Source organism: Cetorhinus maximus, chromosome 4 (genome assembly GCF_964194155.1).
Source record: "Cetorhinus maximus chromosome 4, sCetMax3.hap1.1, whole genome shotgun sequence".
Lineage (NCBI taxonomy): Eukaryota > Metazoa > Chordata > Chondrichthyes > Lamniformes > Cetorhinidae > Cetorhinus > Cetorhinus maximus.
The window spans coordinates 82,469,510-82,489,174 of record NC_135882.1 but is presented as its reverse complement, the minus strand read 5'-3'; the positions used below and the strand labels follow the sequence as shown (position 1 = coordinate 82,489,174).

At 40.3% G+C, this 19,665-nt stretch overlaps 2 protein-coding genes across 4 annotated transcripts in view; one reads left to right on the top strand and one right to left on the bottom strand.

The window, feature by feature from the left end:
• armc1 (armadillo repeat containing 1) overlaps positions 1-19,342 on the bottom strand; it is a 33,100-nt gene extending 13,758 nt beyond the window's left edge. The window contains exons 1-6 of the mRNA XM_078540425.1: positions 19,140-19,342; positions 17,603-17,816; positions 13,729-13,820; positions 11,849-12,038; positions 3,748-3,864; positions 245-319 (exon numbers count right to left, since the gene is read on the bottom strand). Of these exons, the coding sequence (XP_078396551.1) occupies positions 245-319; positions 3,748-3,864; positions 11,849-12,038; positions 13,729-13,820; positions 17,603-17,764 (636 nt within the window). The 5' untranslated portion in view covers positions 17,765-17,816; positions 19,140-19,342. The remainder of the gene's footprint in view (positions 1-244; positions 320-3,747; positions 3,865-11,848; positions 12,039-13,728; positions 13,821-17,602; positions 17,817-19,139) is intronic.
• Positions 19,343-19,550: 208 nt separating this feature from the next.
• The window catches only part of mtfr1 (mitochondrial fission regulator 1), a 39,035-nt gene continuing 38,920 nt past the window's right edge, over positions 19,551-19,665 (top strand). For all 3 annotated transcript variants that reach the window (XM_078540423.1, XM_078540420.1, XM_078540418.1), the window contains exon 1: positions 19,551-19,640. The gene's annotated coding sequence lies outside the window, so the exon portion shown is untranslated. The remainder of the gene's footprint in view (positions 19,641-19,665) is intronic.

Sequence of the window (19,665 nt, the reverse complement as noted above, 5' to 3'; positions counted from 1 at the left end):
CTGGGTAGAAAAGCAAAATTTACCTAGAGGGAGAGAAGCAAGAGAAAAAAAAGCCAAAGTTATGATCTAGTTGCTCCCACATATTTCCTAAGCGTTGATCTTTGATTTCACCAATATTTATGAATATTTGCAGTGGTTTGGCTCTCATATTGTCACAAATGGCACATGGCCTTGGGACCGGAGGACAAAAGTGCAAGTACATCAAAATGGTCTCTAAAATCTCAATGATAAATATTTATCTTACCTCCTCTCCATTTTCATTTTTGATCACTTGTTGTGCTTTTAAAATTTTGGTTGCTGCAATAGCAGATGCCAGTGCCTACAATAAAAGATTAATATAGGTAATTCCAGTAGTAAGGCTCATGGTGAGTCTAACATTGATGCAAGGGAGGGGGTTGATATTCCCACTGAAAGAATCCAATAGCAGTTTGCAAGAGACCACAGAAATACTGATCATTTTTTGATTGGTTTCTGAAATACAGCATTTTTCTTATCCAATGCAAGTAGATGAATAAATAAGTTATATAAATCAGCATATAATTTGACACAGCAACCCTATCTTTATGATCCCTCTATGTTATTTTTTTTAAATGTATAGTGGCTGTCAAAAGTAGGAGAAAATATTAAACTAATTTCAATCTTTTTTGAAAAAAGTATCTCTGGAACAATTTGTAAAATATTCTACTTAACAAATTTAAATTAGGACTTTTATTCAGAAGCACCCTCCCAACAAATTGTAGAAGGGTACAATGCTAGAATGTCAACTGTTTGTACCAAATGTTTGCTATGTTGAGTTCCAAGGTAAATACAAATTTAAAAATTCTGTTTAACCATTAGGAATACATTAAAATATTAACTAATCTCAAATTTAGTCCAAAGTTTCAATTTGTCACACACGGGACATAACTGCATTTGCTAAATAAGCAGATCACTAAGTAGTATCCTACCTTTCTTTTCAGGAAAGTTACCTCAGAAAAAGCTAAACAGTTAGCTAAAAAGCAAAACTGGAATTACCTATATTGTGTAGGACATCAAAACAAAACTGATCACTTTCACTGCTACAAAAGAAGATTTCTTGGCCTCAATAATCTTCTATTGAGACACATTGTGCTGGTCCTAGCTAATTCTAGCATGCTCTATGAATGACTACTGTTGTTGTCAAAGCAGTTGTTGTTCTGGATATTATAGAGACATAATCAATTGTATCCCACTACCTTAAGGCTCTTTAATCAACTGTGGTTCCACCAAGCTCCATGAACTCAAGTCTAGGTTTATCAAAGATGCAGAGATGTCAACTGAAAACGTTGATAGGCATGTGTTAAACACAGGGATTGTTAAGCTTTTAAGCATAATAACTTTCTTATAGACATAGTATTTGTTACCTTAATTGTCATAATCCTCACTTCAGTCCTAAATTTCTCAATTTAATGATAGTCCAAATTACAGTTGAGGATTTTCAAAAAAAATGTGGTGCTATTTAATTGGTTTAACTTCTTATTTTGTATTGGTAATTTTTGCCAACTATTCATTTTTGCCTGATTATCTTAAACTGTTCTTAGTAAATTTTCATTGGAAGCTTATGTATCTGATTTATATGTTTTTGACTGGTATGTTACCTATCTGCTTAGTTATTCTTTGTTTCAGTGCAATAAGAATAAAAGATATCAGCCACTCAGGTATAAGTGTGACTCAAAATTTGTATATTAAATATAACATACAAGGATGTGACTTGGGTGCAAAGCAGATATATTTGAGTACATGTATTTTTCATAGTCTTGAGAGCATAGTTAGGTGAATGAAATGGCATGCCTTTTAGCAATATTTGTTGTAACGGCCTGGAACAGGTTCTAGCACTACCTCCTGAGTGAATAATAACAGACCGTGCCATTTTTTCTAAAGAGCTTGTGGAGGTGTTAACAGGTGCTACCATTATAGTACCATTCATTGATTCACTGAACAGGGACTGTGCAATATTACTTATTCAAGGATTTTATTATAGATACTTGTAGTGGTTCCCCGTCGATAGCAATATTAAGCTAAGTTATAATAATTCTGACATACCTCTTGTGAATCAAATTTTTTGGGGGGGACACAGCCCAAATGACCCCAACACCAAAAAATAGGGCCTAGGTCACATTAAATAGAGAACAATGTTTGTTAAAGTATCTATATTTGGGCTGCAAAGAGCTTTCTTTTAAGCCTATGCATCTACTGCCCTTGTCCTTCTAGGTGGTGGTGGTCATGGTTTTGGAAGGTGCTGCAGTATATCTTGCAGATGGTACACACTACAGTCACCATGCGCGGTTGTCAATGTTTAAGGTGGAGGATAGAGTGCCAGTCAAGTGAGTTGCTTTGTCTTGGATGGTGTCAAGCTTCCTGAGTGTTCTTGGAACTGCACTCATCCAGACAAGTGGAGAGTATTCCATCACACTCCTGACTTCACAGAAGTACAGAACCTTAACGGCACAGGAGGCGGCCATTCAGCCCATTATGTCTGCACTGGCTCTCCAAATGAGCATTATGGCCTCGTGCCATTGCCCTGCCTTTTCCCCGTTTCCTTTCACATTGTTTCTATTCAAATGATCATCTAATGTCCTCTTGAATGCCTCGATTGAACCTGCCTCCACCACACTTCCAGGCAGTACATTCCAGACCCGAGCCACTCGTTGTGTGAAAAAGTTTTTTTCTCACATCACACTTGCTTCTTTTGCAAGTCACTTTAAATCTGTGCCCTCTCATTCTTGATCCTTTTACAAGTGGGAAGAGCTTCTCCCTATCTACTCTGTCCAGCCCCCTCATGATTTTGAACATCTCTATCAAATATTTCAGCCTTCTTCTCTCCAAGGAGAAGAGTCCCAACCTCACCTATCTATCCTCATAGCTGAAGTCTCATATCCCTGGGACACTTCTTGTAAACCTCTTCTGCGCTCTCACCAATGTGTTCACACCCTTCCTATAATATGGTGCCCAGAACTGTACACAATATTCCAGCTGAGGTCTAATGAGTGTCTTATATAAATTCAGCTTAACCTCCCTGCTCTTGTACTCTATGCCCCTATTAATAAAGCCTAGGATACTAATTGCTTTATCAACTGCTTATGCCTTATATATGGCTGGTCCAGTTAAGTTTCTAGTTAATGGTAACCACCCCCAGGATTTTGATAGCGGGGAATTCAGCCAAGGTGAGATGGTTAGATTCTCTCTTGTTGGAGATGGTCATTGGCACAAATGTTACTTGCCACTTATTTGCCCAAGCCTGAATGTTGTCCAGGTCTTGCAGCATGCTAACACTGATTGTCATTATCTCAAGCGTTTCAAATGGGACTGAACACTGCAATCAGTGAACATCTCCACTTCTGACCTTCTGATGGAGGGAAAGCCATTGGTGAAGCAGCTGAAGATAGTGGAGCCTTGGACACTACCCTGAGGAACTCCTACAGCGATGTCCTGGGGCTGAAACAATTGGCCTCCAACAACCACAAGCATCATCCTCGAGGTGGGAAGTAGTATGAATTTTTCTGCCTTTAAGCTTATTCTTGCTCAGGAATTCAAAAATGTGAAAATTCTTACTTTCACTCAGTCTTCCCTAGCTCTTGACTGATCTCAACTTGCCCATCATTCTCCTCAACCTCAGGCTGTAACTTGGCATCTAACCTTCTTAAAAATTTGGATGCTAAACTTACCTTGGGTAATAGCACACAATGGCCCTACCAGAATCTCAGGGTTTTTTTAAAAAACAGAACCTACCTCTGCTGTTAGATCAGATCGGATCCGCACAATACATCTCTTAACAGTCATTTGGAAGGTAAAACTGATGACACCTTTAATTTTCAACAATGCTTCTTCGCACATATTTCTCCGTGACTAAAAGAAAACAAGAACATTTAAGCCAACTGACAATTAATTTGAGATGTTTCATCATATCGTAAAGTTCATTAGTTTCACTTTGACATCTTTATAAACACTGGATAAACTTATAAACACTTATGGCATGAGGAACTTTGTGAGCAACACCATGACAGATCCAGAAGATTTATTTTATAAACTTCTGCTAAAATGGAGCTATATTAAACATGTCTTATCCTTTTAATGGTGCAAAGTGTAATTGCTGTTAGTCGGTACAAACAAAGGTTGATTATGGGCTCGTTTGTTGTGTTGAGGAAATCTCTGCAGATTGGTAGTTGTGTGCAAATCCCTGGCTCCTAGCTTTGTGCATGTAGGAAGTTTTTCAAAATCAGAAAAAGCCAGCAGAAAATTACTAGCTTTCTTTTTTGAGGGGGAGGGGTGGCACAGAACGAGAGCAATAGAATCAGCCATTTTTCACTACGCAGAATGTGGGTGGGAGGTCATGCTCAGATTGAAGGGACCAAGTCTGAGAGGATTTTAACAGGGCTGTAAGATTTGCCTAGCTTTGGCAAGAGGAAGGAAACTCCAGAGTAATCCTCACTCAAAGTAAATTCAGGGATTAGAGCTCATCAAACTGGAAAAAGGAAAAGGAAGCCAAGCCATCAAGAGCTGAGAACATTTGTGTTAATGGTATGTTAATTGTATTATTAAATTTAAGCATACACAGTTAGAAGGCATTGCTTAAGTACCCTGAGCATAGATTAAGACAGATGTCCCTTTAAGGGGTGGTTCTTTAATTATTTTATTTGATTTACTCAGAGTAAGAGAGACTTACTGCTTCCCTTTGATATCTCAGCTCGGAGGATGAAGGACTATAAAGGATAGCAAAGCTGACATCTTCAATTTGTGGGTTCAATTCCAGATCAAAGGAGCCTGTGTCCTTTCACATGGGGCGATTAATTCATTTATTGGTATCAAAAGAGGTATAAAGAGACTTCTGGGGCACTGGGTGTTGATTAAGGAGGAGGCAGACATTTGTAATGTTGTATTCTGCAAACAAATCTAGTATTAATTACAAGACTTGCATTTGGTTTCCTACTTCACCATCTGGTTTCAGAATGAATTAACACTTTGGACCCATTCCTGGAGAATGAAGTGTCCACTTAAGGGACAGAGGCAAGTATAGGCAAGGCAAGAAGGACAAAAGTTGAGAAACGATGAAAGAGAAAAAAAGTGGGAACAAGATTTTTGTTTTACGTATAGATGAATAGCATTTGCCAGAATGTTTTGCTTCCTTGGCCAGTGTCCAATGTAAGTACTGAAAGGAGTTGAAAGAAAGAGTTTTCTTCCTTATACTGCTCTGCACTCACATCCTGCTCCATCTCCTAAACCCATCTGCTCTTGTGCCCACCCCTGGAAAAATTTCTCGTATCATTTACAACTGAACTTTCAAAATTGAAAATTACGACTGTCTAGCTTTTAATCCTCCATTCAGTGATGTTTCTGCAGTTACCCATCTGCTCAACCACACCCTCAAGCTTCACTTTTGGTCTCCTATGCCCTAATAACACTATCACGCTCTCTCACCATGACCTCTATCACTTCTATGGCCCGAATATCCATTCTTTTATGTCGAAAGAATACCGACTTGAAGTGATATGGTGGGCAACACGTTTAGCTCTTCATTGCCAGATCTGACTGGGCCACATTAAGCACTATTATGCCCATAGATCTCATTTGTCAAAACTGCTCAATATTTTAGAATTATCTGGCAATGCAAAGATAACTCTCAGCTTCTTTTCTCTATTTCAAACTGTCTTATTAAACTCCTCTTCCCTGTCTCCTCCAGCATCACCTCCAAAAGTGTGAGGAACTCATGGACTTCCTTGTCACTAAGATAGAGATTCAACTATCTGCCTCTGCTGCTTCCCTTCCATCCTCTAGCCCACAGAGTTAAACTTACTCTAAAATAACACCCAGTCCTGGCCTTGCATTTCTCTAGTTTCTCTATCTCCCCATATGCCCTGCCTGAGCTCATCTTGTCCATGAGATTCACCTCCAACACCCTCAATGCTATTCCCACTTAACGGCTGACCATCTAATTTCCCCTCCATGTTGGCTGATATTGTTGAAGGTTCTCTTAATTCAGTTAATATCCCGCTCTCTTTCTAGGGAACGTATAGTTAATAAGGAGTCAATAAGCAGTTATTAGGTTTAAATTAATTAATTAAATAGTTCTAGAAATGGCAGTTGCTGGGGTGAAGTGCTTCACCTGTGGGATGTGGGAAATCTGTGACGCTTCAAGTGTCCTGGACAACTACATCTACAGGAAGTGTACCCAATTGCAGCTGCTCACAGACCACATGGATTGGTTGGAGCAGCAGTTGGATGCACTTAGGAGCATTCAGGTGGCGGAAAGCGTCATAGACAGGAGTTTTGCAGACGTGGTCACACCCAAAGTACAGACAGCTGGATGGGTGACCGCTAGAAGGGGCAGGCAGTCAGTGCAGAAATCCCCTCTGGCTGTCCCCCTCTCTAACAGGTATACCGTTTTGGATAATGTTGGGGGGGAATCACCTATCGGGGGAAACAACAGCAGTAGCCAGAGCAGTGGCACCACGACTGGCTCTGTTGTTCAGCAGGGGGTGTCAAAGCACAGAAGAGCAATTGTCATAGGGGGCTCTATAGTCAGGGGCTCAGATAGGCGCTTCTGTGGTCGCGAAAGAGACACCAGGATTGTATGTTGCCTCCCTGATGCCAGGGTCCAGGATGTCTCTGATCAGGTACAGGACATTCTGAAGGGGGAGGGAGAACAGCCAGAGGTCGAGGAAGTGACAAAGATGATTGACGATGGAAGGGCAATGGATGTTATCTACGTGGATTTCAGTAAGGCCTTTGACAAGGTCCCTCATGGCAGACTGGTACAGAAGGTAAAGTCACACGGGATCAGAGGTGAGCTGGCAAGATGGATACAGAATTGGCTTGGTCATAGGAGACAGAGGGTAGCAGTGGGTGTTTCTGAATGGAGAGCTGTGACTAGTGGTGTTCCGCAGGGATCAGTGCTGGGACCTTTGCTGTTTGTAGTATATGTAATTGATTTGGAGGAAAATGTAACTGGGCTAATTAGTAAGTTTGCAGACGACACTAAGGTTGCAGGAATTGCAGATAGTGAAGAGGACTGTCAAAGGTTACAACGGGATATAGATCGGCTGGAGACTTGGGCGGAGAAATGGCAGATGGAGTTTAATCCGGACAAATGCGAAGTAATGCATTTTGGAAGGTCTAATACAGGTAGGAATTATAACAGTAAATGGCAGAACCCTTAAGTGCATCGACAGACAGAGGGATCTGGGTGTACAGGTCCACAGGTCACTGAAAGTGGCAACGTAGGTGGATAAGGTAGTCAGGAAGGCATACGGCATGCTTGCCTTCGTGGGCAGGGGTATTGAGTATAAAAGCTGGGAAGTCATGCTGCAGCTGTATAGAACCTTGGTTAGGCCACACTTGGAATATTGCGTGCAATTCTGGTCGCCACATTACCAGAAGGATATGGAGGCGTTGGAGAGGGTGCAGAGGAGGTTTACCAGGATGCTGCCTGGTCTGGAAGTTATTAGCTATGAGGAGAGGTTAGAGAAAGTCGGATTGTTCTCACTAGAGTGATAGAGATTGAGGGGCGACTTGATAGAAGTTTACAAAATTATGAGTGGCATGGACAGAGTAGATAGTCAGAAGCTTTTTCCCAGGGTGGAAGAGTCAATTACTAGGGGACATAGATTTAAGGTGAGAGGAGAAAACTTTAGAGGAGATGTGCGGGGCAAGTTTTTTACACAGAGGGTAGTGAGTGTCTGGAATTCGCTGCCAGAGGAGGTGGTGGAAGTAGGTACGATAGTGGTGTTTAAAATGCAGCTTGACAAATACATGAACAGGATGGGAATAGAGGGATACGGACCCCGGAAGTGCAAAATGTTTTAGTGTGACAGGCAATATGATCGGCGCAGGCTTGGAGGGCCAAAGGGCCTGTTCCTGTGCTGTACTTTTTTGTTCTTTGTTCTAAATCCGTCAATCACCCATCTCCTTAAAAAAAAATCAACCCTTGACACCTCTGTCTTTGCAAACTATCAACACATCTCGAACCTCCTTCTCTTCTCCAAAGGCCTTAACTGTTTTGTCACCTCCCAAATCCATGGCCATCTTTCCTGGAACTCGATGTTTGAATCGCTCAGATCAGGTTCCTGCCCCTGCCGCAGTACAACAGCTCTTAGCAATATCACAAACTATATATATATATATATATATAAAAAAAAGGAAAACTATCCCTCTTCCTCCTTCTTGGCCTGTTTCGAGCTTTGACATAGTTGACCACATCAACCTTCTTCAACACCTTTCCATGGTGAACAAACTGGATGGAATAGTTCTTGCCCAGTTCCATTCTTATCCATCTAATCGTAGCTAATCACCTACAACGGTCTCTTTCTGTAATCATTCTAAGATTCTCTGATTCTTCCCACTCCCACACTGTTACCCACGGTCCCCAGCATCTATCCATATGCTGTCCTTCTGCAACTTCATTCAAAAACACACCATTAGTTTTCACACAGTATACTGATGATACCGAACTCTGCATCACCACCGCCACCTGTTCTCGATTCCTCCACAGTCACTAAATTGTCAGACTGCTTTTCCAACATCCAACAATGGAAGAACAGAAAATTCCTAAATCTAAACAGTGTCTTTGGTCCTTGCCACATCTGTTCTGTAGCAGCCCTGGCAACTGTCTGAGCCTGGATCAGACTGTTCACAACTGTGATATCATATCTGACTAAGATGAGCTTCCAACTACAGTTGTGTCATCACGAATGCTGCCCATTTTCACCTCTGGTCCTGCTGAAACCCACATTCATACCTTGTTAAACCCCTAGTCTTGATTATTCCAATTCAAGGCTGGCCTGCCACAATTCACCCTCTGTAAACTTGATCATCCAAAACTCTGCTGCAAATATTCTAACTCACACTAATCCCATTCACTCCTTATCCGTGCTCCCTGAACAACATTGGGTCTCAAGTAAATGATGCCTCGATTTGCAAATTCTCATCCTTATTTACAATCTCTGTAACCTTCTCCAGCTCTTTGGGAAGATCAGGCAGTTGCACAGACTGCATGGAGATGCATTTTGGTAAGGTGGGGTTTTTTTTGGTGCACTGAGACTGACACTTTAGTTAGGTACAGGCATCAGTGTTAAAATATCAAAGAAAAATGTAATCAAACCCAAAGGGGTTTTGCTGCACATACATTTCTCATGTTTAAATCATCACCAGCACATTACTTGTTTAAAATGTAGGAAATTCATGAGCTAATCTTTTATCACGGGAAGGAGCTATGTTATTGAGCAGTTCTTCAGACATGTTCCAGAAGCAGCACAAACAATAGAAGAAATTTGTGCATGCCAGTATTTTTGGTGTAAGACCTGTGTAAATCAGTTATGTGCAAATTTCCTTGGGCAAACGCGTTGTAATGCCCCTCACATGCTTAAGTTACATCAAAAAATTGCAAAGGTAACAGAATTTCTTCAAATTTTGACTTTTTTTTCTCCTCAGACACTTCTGGGGAATTATGGTCTATGGACATTTGAGATAGGCAGAGAGACTTTGTCAGCAATTAGCTAGTTATAGTCAAAGACAGATGCCTGATATAAATTGAGAAAACCTAAATGGTTTAAGAGTTCCAATTGATAAATATGATGCATGATTATTTCTTAACCCACTCACCAGAGGTGGCGTTCATCTTGCCCTGATATTTGTGAATGATCCAGACAACAAACACCCAGAAAATAGATGTCATGGTACTGTAAGGGCACAGCGACCATATAGAATCACAGAATGGTTCTGGCACAGGAGGAGATCATTCAGCCCATCATATGCTTGCCGGCAGTCTGCAAGAGCAACTCAGCCAATCCCACTCCCTCGCCCGACAAATTTTTCTCATCAGGTGCTAACCAATTCCCTTTTGAAAACCATGATTGAAGCAGCCAGTGTATTCCAGATCCTAACCATACCCTCTTGTTGCTATTGGCTTTTGTAGCATTCACCTTAAATTGAGGTCCTGGAGGTGTCAGCTGTGGCTCAGTCCATAGCACCCTCGCCTTTGAATCAGAGGGTTGTGGGTTCATGTCCCACTCCCGGAAACCAAGAACTGTGATTGTACTCGAAAAAGTTGCAATCTGTGACTGTTGATAACTCGAAAGAATTTTTTTTTTTAAATTGAGGTCCTCTAGTTACGATCCTTACACCAATGCAGACAATTTCTCCCTATTTACTCTATTGATTTTGAACACCTTGACTGAATCTTCTCTCAACCTTCTCTTGCCCAAGGAAAATAACCTCAGTTTCTCCAATCTATCCACAGCACTGGCGTCCCTCATCCCTGGAACCATTCTCGTAAATCCTTTCTGTACCCTCTCTAAAGCAAAATTATGTTTCGCCAGGTCTAGGGTGCAGATAAACCACAAAGCAAGAGCTGATTCTATAGCAATCAAAGGTCTAGTTTCACATACATGGGGCGCATAATTTAAACAAATTAACTCAGGGAAGGTAGTTCAACACCTCAGTAGAGTTCAAGTGGAGTTTTTCAAGGATTAATGCTTAGCAAACATAATTGTGAACTTGCTGGCTTGAGTTTATAGTTGCAACCTTAAATGAAATAACAAGGAAAAATCACCTCTAAATCTTTCAGGGAAAAATGGATGGAGTTCACAGGAATGAATATTTTATATAGCTACATGTCAAAAGGTTGACCAAGGGCAAAGAATGACGCAGAAAAAGTAGTGCTGAAGATGCAAAAATACTTCAGTAAGAAGTTCCTTCAGTACTTCAAAAGTATGAGAATAGGCAAGAACAATAAAACATGCAAACAATTTGAAGAGAGGAGAGGCACAAGATAGTAAAATTATGAATGACTGGTTACAAGGGGAGCCTTCAGCGAAACTCTCTTCAAAGAGTTAATCCAGAGAAAATTACTGACTTTGTTAGTATTGAGATAAAACTCCTAGACAAATTAATGGATAAACCTTCGAGATAACAAATTAGTAAATATCAGTCAACATGGAGGAGTTCCGGGGAGGTGGTGGCATAGTGGCATTGTCACTGTTCTGGTAATCCAAAGACCCGGGGTAATGCTCTGGGGATCCAGCTTCGAATCCCACCACAGCAGAGGGTAAAATTTGAATTCAGTAAACACCTGGAATTAAAAAAGTCTAATGATAACCATGAAACCACTGCCAATTGTCGTAAAATCCCATCTGGTTCACTAATGTCCTTTAGGGAAGGAAATCTGCTGTCCTTACCTGGTCTGGCCTACACATGACTCCAGATTCACAGCAATGTGGTTGACGATTAAATGCCCTCTGAACAAGGGCAATTAGGGATGGGCACTAAATGCTGGCTTAGCCAGCGACACCCACATCCCATGAACGAATAAAATAAAAATGGATTCAGAAGGGTGTAATTCAGTTGTATTCATTTTAGGGGCAGAAGTAAAACCATTAACTAAGTTGCCAGCAGTTCAAGTCCTGCTTATTTAACGTTGATAACTACACCACTTTGCCATATAAAATCTTTACTAAAAAAGGGAACCAGTTTTCCATTAGCATACATAAACAAAGCCACAAAAACAAAGCCACAAAAACAATGCCAAGACTTGTTGTGCAATTAGCACTAGAGATAGCACTGTGCAGTCACGGCAGAAGCTTTAACTCAAACTTTACATAGCAATTCAAATTTAATAACGCTCATCAACTTGCCAAAATATTACTATCTACCCAATGAAAAACACTTTACCTCATTCATGGCACTTTAACTGTGCCTTTCCTTGTCAATCAAATTACAATTAAAGTGGAGTGGTTCACTAAAGCAAACTTAGCTCCTTATTTATATTCAACTGAAAAATGCATTTCCAAACCCCAATTAAAAATAAGCAGAAATAGTTCACACTGATTGGATTTCTTACCGCATCATCTAAACCATCTATCTGCAGAGTAACTGTTTTTGCACGTTTGTTAGTACTTCCCAGGAAAAACTGTGGTTTGCGTCTATGCGAGTTATGATCATTCGTCTGGACAGACTCTTCACCGCTCGATGACTGCAAAATTTCATACACTTCATTTGCCAAAAACTTAGTTTCACCAGGCGTTGTTGTTCTGAAATGAAATTACATAAAGTCAAATCTCTGCTTTAAACTCATTCAAAGTCAAACCCTGTTAATAATAAACTAAAGACCTTCTCTCCAGCATAAGGTCATAAGCGAGGACGTTCACTGATGATTGCAGTGTTCTGTACAATTCACGACTCCTCAAACACTGAAGCATTCCATGCTCGCATGGAGCAAGACCTCGACAACATTCAGACTGGGGGTGATAAGTGGCAAGTAACATGCACACCACACAAGTGCCAGGCAACTCTCTTCTCCAACAAGGGAGAATCTAACCATTCTCCTTGACATTCAATGGCATCACCATCACTGAATCTCCCATCATCATTCTGGAAATTACCATTGAGCAGAAACTGAATTGGACCAGCCACATAAATGCTATGTCAACAAGAGCAGGTCAGAGGCTAGTAACCTATCTCCTGATTTCCCAAAGCCTGTCCACCACCTACACAGTACAAGTCAGGAGTGTGATGGAATACTGCCCCTTGCCTGGATGCGTACAGCTCCAACAACTCTCAAGAAACTCAACACCATCCAGAACAAAGCAGCCTGCTTGATCATCCCATCCACCACCTTCAACATTCACTCGCTCCACCACTGACCCACAGTGGCTGCAACGTGTACCATCTACAAGATGCACTGCAGCAATTCCCCAAGGATCCTTCGACAGCACCTTTCAAGCTTGCATCTCCATCACCTTGAAGGGCAAGGGCAGCAGATGCATGGGGACACCACCACCTGGAAGTTCCTCTCCAAGCCACACACACCACCCTGACTTGGAACTATATCGATGTTCCTTCACTGTCACTGGGTCAAAATCACAAACACTGCTGTGGGTGTACCCACCCCACCTGGACTGCAGCGGTTCAAGAAGGCAGCTCACCACCACCTTCTCAAGGGCAATAAAAATGCTGACCTAGCCAGTGGCGCCCACGTCCCATGAAAGAATAATAAAAAAAACCTAGAAGGATAAGGGCAAACATGTGGGGACATCACTACCTGCAAGTTCTCCTCCAAGCTGCACACCACCCTGACTTGGAACTACATTGTGGTTCCTTTACTGTCACTAGGTCAAAATCCTGAAACTCCACAACAGGACCTAGGCTAGATGGACTATAACAGTTCAACAGGGCAGCTCACCAACCCCTTCTCAAGGAGAACTAGGGGGTTGGCAATAATTGCTGGCCTTGGCAGTGATATTCACATCCCAAAAACAAGTCAAAAAGAAAAACTGAAATCTATTGCATATTAAATTTGGTATGTGGAGTAGCATATGCCATTAACACTCCTACCTCAATCTCCCATAATAAAAATGTCTATATTCACCTGCAATGTGTGCTATACCTATGGGTGGTGTTTCAACGTCAAAACTCTCATGGATTCCTCATAACTTGATGGTGTTATGCAATTTCTGCTATTCAATATGAAGCATATATTAGCAAATTTATTCTCAAAGTGCAAGTTTGGTCAAGTCAAATGCTGCAATATTCATCTCCTTTGAGGAAAGGGACACCATTATCCAAAACAGTTTTTTCATAATTTATAAGAACATAAGAATTCAGGTCCTTAATAAGACTATTCAAAAAACTCTTAGAAAAACATTCAAGAATGGAATCCTTATATAACCCAAGGAAGATGCCGTTTTCAACTTTCAAATTAACCTGGGAATACAGACTTACTTTTGAATCACATTTTGTAAGCTCAGCATCATGCCTAGTTCACTTTTCATTCTCTCTCTGCTGGAACGACATTCTGCCAGATAGCGCAGAGCCTGAGGTGTAGAAGGGAAAAAAAATAATGTAGCTACATTAGTCATCACTGACAATAGGAAAAACAACATTTTACAACAACAACTGAGGAAACCAATTAGGACAGGTGGAGAACACAAATGAGGCCATTTTTTCTGCACAACTTCTCTCCTTTAAATTAATGTTATAGTGATGCTGTTAGACTATCAAAGTTACTATAGTGGGTGTGAAAAAAAGCAACACTTCAGACTTGCTGTCAAGATCAGAAACAAAAGCAGTTTTAAGTTTATGACAATCCAAATAATGGAACTATGCAAATTACATTTCAGGTTATATAACAATAATACTATAATCATGGCTTTGAATATGGAGTTTTCCATCTATACTTCTAAGTTGCTCGAAACATCACAGCAATCTGACTAATCTCTGCATCCACAAGCAACATGGAAGGACAGGCGTGATATGAAGAAATACTCTTGATGATAAAGTTACTAAGGAAATACGAAGGAATTCTATTGAAAAATATGCCAGGGTTTTTAAAAGGTCATTGCAAGCTGCAGGGAAATTACAAGCAATAGTCAACAGACTAGGGTGTGACATACTTTTCAATGTTAAGGAATTATTTATTACCAGGACAACTGATTTCTCTACGTTTTCATGGAATAAAATTAGTCATCACACAGCTTTGCATCCGTAACAATCTTAAAAAAAATGAAAGCCAGTCATGTCATGATGGGTTTTTCTGACCTAGAGAAATTGACAAACTATTAAAACTGTTAATGGTCCCATGAGCTCCAAAGTAGTCACAACTACTTGGGTTTCATGTTTATACAACTTCTGCATAGGAAGTATTTAATGAATTTGCCAGCTCATCAGCTAAATAGCAAAATCGTCCAAACCACAATTATAGACGAGCAACTCCACGAGAGATCTGCTGGAATACCTTAAAGATTCCTTCTTACAAGAGCAGGTTTTACAGTGAAGCAAAGTTTGCTAGTCCTTTCTCATCATGTTTGTCACAATAGAATGTGATTACAGTTAGCCCTTCAGTACAGTGCAATGATTGTCAAGCTGCTCTACCACAGTAAAGTATTTCATCTCCATTTTCACCATGCGAATTTCCCCGTTTCTGCCTTATTACATTTTATTTTGGCAATTTTCTTTGACACTTCCAATATATTTTGCTGTGCACCAGCACTCCTAAACATTGTGGATATTATAGTCAAATCAAAATTGTACCCCATTTCCAAGATGGATTGTTTCAGATTTTTTCTTCATTGTGTAAAGTTACAAATGTTGTCAGAACTGTTAGCTATTTTGCTGATGAAATGCAATTTACTGCTTTTTATCGAATGGAATATTTCTATCAGCATGCATGCATATGGTCTATTTGCCATGCATTTGGTTTTGCTACACTTTTATTCATTGTTCGTCCTGTTGTTGACACAATTTGCGTGCTTCTCAATTGCAGTTGTGTGAGAGTTTATTCCGCATTCCATTTTATTTTTCTCTGCCCCATTACATTGCACCACAGAAAATGTCACTGTTCTCTATATGTTTAGATGAGCCAAAGAAAAATGGGATTAAAATTTATATAGAATTCAATAGAAACGGCTAGGCAACATAAGCGAGTTCCAGTTTATGTGCCTCATTTTTATTAATGGTGGATTCAGCATGTCAATTGTCCCAATTTTGGAGTGCTATTCCTAAATTTAAATACATTCTTGGCACTGTTGGAACTTCTGAGACCCTGCTTTGGAGCTTAGGGTGGTGGTGGTTGTGTCTGGGGAGAAAGGGGAGAATAAAGGAAGTACGTGTTTACTCCCCATCCTCTACAATATTCAACATAATTAACATATTATTCTATAAGGCAATAAGATGCGCAAGTACAAAATATTTTGCAGGCATCTGGTACTTGAACAAGTAGATTTTTTTTCTGAATGTTTTACATCATGGGTACCTGCCATGCAAAACAACTCTGCCACTATGCTTCGTTACCTCATCAACAATTTAATTTTAATCACAGCACATACTGTGCTGGTGCTCTGCCTTTCCCTGCTCAACTGATCAGGGAGAAGCTACCAGCTGGTACCACAGTCAATCTGAATCCTGCTCACCTGCACACTCTTATCTTGTTTCTCCCCTTCATATTAGTCTTTGGTCAAGAGCACACATTTCCATCCTATTCCTCTGCCATGAGTCATATAAGCTAGTTAGTATGAGGTATATACACAAGGCATGGCTACTTTGACATGAAATCCAATATTTTCTCTATACCTGATAGACTGCAATTATTTTCCAACAAAATTCCATCTTTCTGCTAGGTAATCCTAGAAGTACTTTAATTTAAAGCTACAAAGTATTTCCTTTCCATCTCAGTCCAAAATGGTCAACCCCTTATCCTGAGAATATAACCCCTACATGCTGCAGACAGGGGAAAACAGCCACTCAGCACAATACCTTTAAGAATTGTGTATGGTTCAGAAGGTTTAGGCCTGTTTTACTCAATCTCACCTCATAGGACAGCCCTCTTGTACCAAGGATTGACCTAATGAACCTTTGTTGCATTCCTTCTAAAACAAGCATATCTGTTCTTCGGTAATGAGTCAAAAATGTGCACAGTACTTCAGATATGGTCTCACCAAGGCCCTGTATAAATGCACCAAGACTTCCTTTCTCTTATACTCTAACCTCCTTGCAATAAAGGATAACATGCCATTTGCCTTCCAAATTGTTTGCTATTAACTTTAAGATTCACCGATTCATGTACAAGAACACACAAATTCCTCTGAATACTCAAATCAATAAAAATGACAGAAATTGATAAGGCTGTTTAAAAAAACAATTCAGGTTACTTGACTTTACAAATAGAGACAAAGAATACAAAAAGGTGGCAGTTATGGCAAACATTTATAAAACACTGCTAGGCTTCAGCTAATGTGTTGTGTCTAATTCTGAGCATTATGCTTTGGAAAGGATGAAAAGAGTTGAGGGGGTGCAGAGGAGATTCACCAAAATTATAACAAGGATGAAAGATTTCAGTTATGTGGAGAGACTAGAGGAGGTGCGATCGTTCTCCTTTGAGCAGACAGAGTTAAGGGCTGCCCAATTGCAGAATCACATCTAACAGTAGACATTTTGTTTTGGGCTTTGCAAGAGCGGGCTGGTTGAGTGCCAAACAATCCAGAGTACATTAATAACTACACTAACAACCAATTTAAGATAATCAGTTAAGCTTGTAACTTGGCTCATTTACTCTTGCCAGAAGTGACATATGCAGAGGCCCATTCTGTGCAAGCAAATGGAACATGTTCAAGCCTTGCACCTTCTTCGAATTACCCAGGAGCTTGTGGAGCCTATAGTTTCCCCGTTGCTTTCTACATGGCAACGTCTTGGCCAGGGTTGACTTGCCAAACAATTCTTTTCTCCTGTAGTATAAATTGCTGTGATCGTTTGTAATTTGGCATTCTTGTGTCCGTCCTGATGAGTGCAAGATGAAATCCTTCGACAACATGTCTCAATTTTGTTACATTTGCTAATTTTTGCAGTATACAAGATAGATGATATTTACTAAAACCCAGCTATAAGCTGCATCACTCTGAAATGAGTTAGAAAAGTGACAAACCCAACAATCCTGTTTGATTTTTGCTCTCTTGTGCTAATGAAGCTCTTAATTAACAAAGGTTGTGAATCAATTATAAATAGCTGTTAAGGTACTAAATGCAAGAATTTTGGGTAGATGCTTATCTTCCATCAGTAATTAATTTTGAAAATTGCAATACATTGAGCAGATAAGTTAACTTACCAATAATGCAGAGTAAACAACTTGAGGATTTGAGTGGTCTAGGAACAGGATCAACCCAGGCAGACATCCCTGATCCTGAACAATCGCTCGCCTGTTTAAGGGGTCAGATGCTAAATCTTGCAGCTGGTTTACTACTGCTAATGCATCAGGCTCCCCACTCATTGTGCCACCATCCACTATGCCATATGTTTTAAGCAATTTTCTCAATAATGCACTGTAGAAGTAAAATAGGTATGCATTAAACCATTAACAAGTTAAATATATTTAGTCAGATTTGACAGATCTTGTCTTACTTAAATCCCTTGCGTAGCCAGTTAAATTCATACTTAAGCCATTATTGTAGGCAATACTCTGGCTGATGAGGCAGTTTTTCATGACATTATATACTTTCAAATAAATGTTATTTGCAATATCAGATAAGAAAATTCAACTACCATGCACTTAACCTGTAAAGTATTAAACCGAGGGTAAAGCAATAAGATTGATACTGCAAGAAAACACCAAGATTGAAAAAAAGCCATTAGGCAGCCCAACTGATCACATGTTTGAAGAAAATCAGAGTTGAAGCATCACAAATCAAGGGCATATACTGTGAAATGGAGTGAGACCCATTGGATAGCTGATAGGCCTCCTTCTGTGATGTAATGTTCTCACGATTATTTGAAATCCCTCCATGGTCTCACATCAGCCTAGCTGTGTAACCTCCTCCAACAATAAAACTGAGATAGCAGCATTCCTCCAATTTTGGCCTCTTGCACAACTCCACTTTGCTTCAACATTGGCAGCCAACCCTTTAACTGCTTCGGCCCAAGTTCTAGAATTTCCTCCCTAAATATCATCACTCTCTCTTCTCCTTGCCGACAATCCTTAGAAGTTACTTCTTTAGCCAAGATTTTGGTCAACTATCTAAATACCCCCTTATGTGGCTGGATGTCAAATTATGTTTGATTATGGATCCTGGGATGCTTCTTGGGATGTTTTACTAGGTTAAAAGCAGTATATAAACGCAAGTAGTTGTCATATCATTCTATGGTCATATCCAAGGTCACTGGGGTTCATAAAAAATGGCTATACCAGCAAACGTCCTGGAATCCCATGTAACATAAAATCGGATATATGTTAATTAATTAATTATGAATCAAAGGCTAAGAATTAAAATTATGCAACACCAAACTCAACACATGGTGAAACTACAAACAAAAACAAAAAAGTATGCTCTATCAAACATGTCTATCAATATACAGCGAAAAATACCATTTAATCAAGACCTAATGAAGAGACACCAAACTCTGCGAACGTTTATCGTGCATTTTCACCGGATATTTTAAGGATCCAACTTCCAGAAATATTCTTTAGTCAGAAGTCTGAAATATAACGCAATTTAAATCAGGTGTAAACACTAACGTAACGCGTGGGCTGAAGAGTTAAGCCTGATAATGTTTCATATTCAGGATACAGCCCTCCGCCCGCAGCCGTCTCATTGCAGAACTCCCCGTTCATCCCATTTAACCTCCAGCGGCCACGGGCCTCAACGTACCTTAACACCCGACACTTGTTTGGCTCTTCGGTTATAGTTTACGTTTACTACTCCTTCGATCACTCGTCAATGCTACCAACAAATCCCCTCCGTTTGAACGGGTACACCAACTCAATAAAGCATTAACAATGCCGTTCTCTCCGCAGCTCCGAATGGCTTTGAACCAACCCGGCCCTGCACACTACACTCACTCAATTCCGGGCATCTCATTGGCTCAAGCAGCTCCTGAAGGGATAGCCTATCCGGCATTGTGTTATTGTCGTATTATTATTCCACTCTGCAGATTTCTTTTTAAATAAATGGGAATTATTTGAACATAAGATGTATTAATTTTGAACACTTACCATAAAGAGTATTTTAATTGTATTAAACACATCCAATTCCGGTTGAAAGGTTGAATGGACGGTTAGGGCCGTGGCTGACTGGGTACCTGCCGGAAGTGACTGTCTCGCGCTACTTCAGTGTCGGTTGGTAAGGAGCTCGAGCCAGTGAAGGATTGAGGTGAGAGGGCATTACCCGGGGCAGA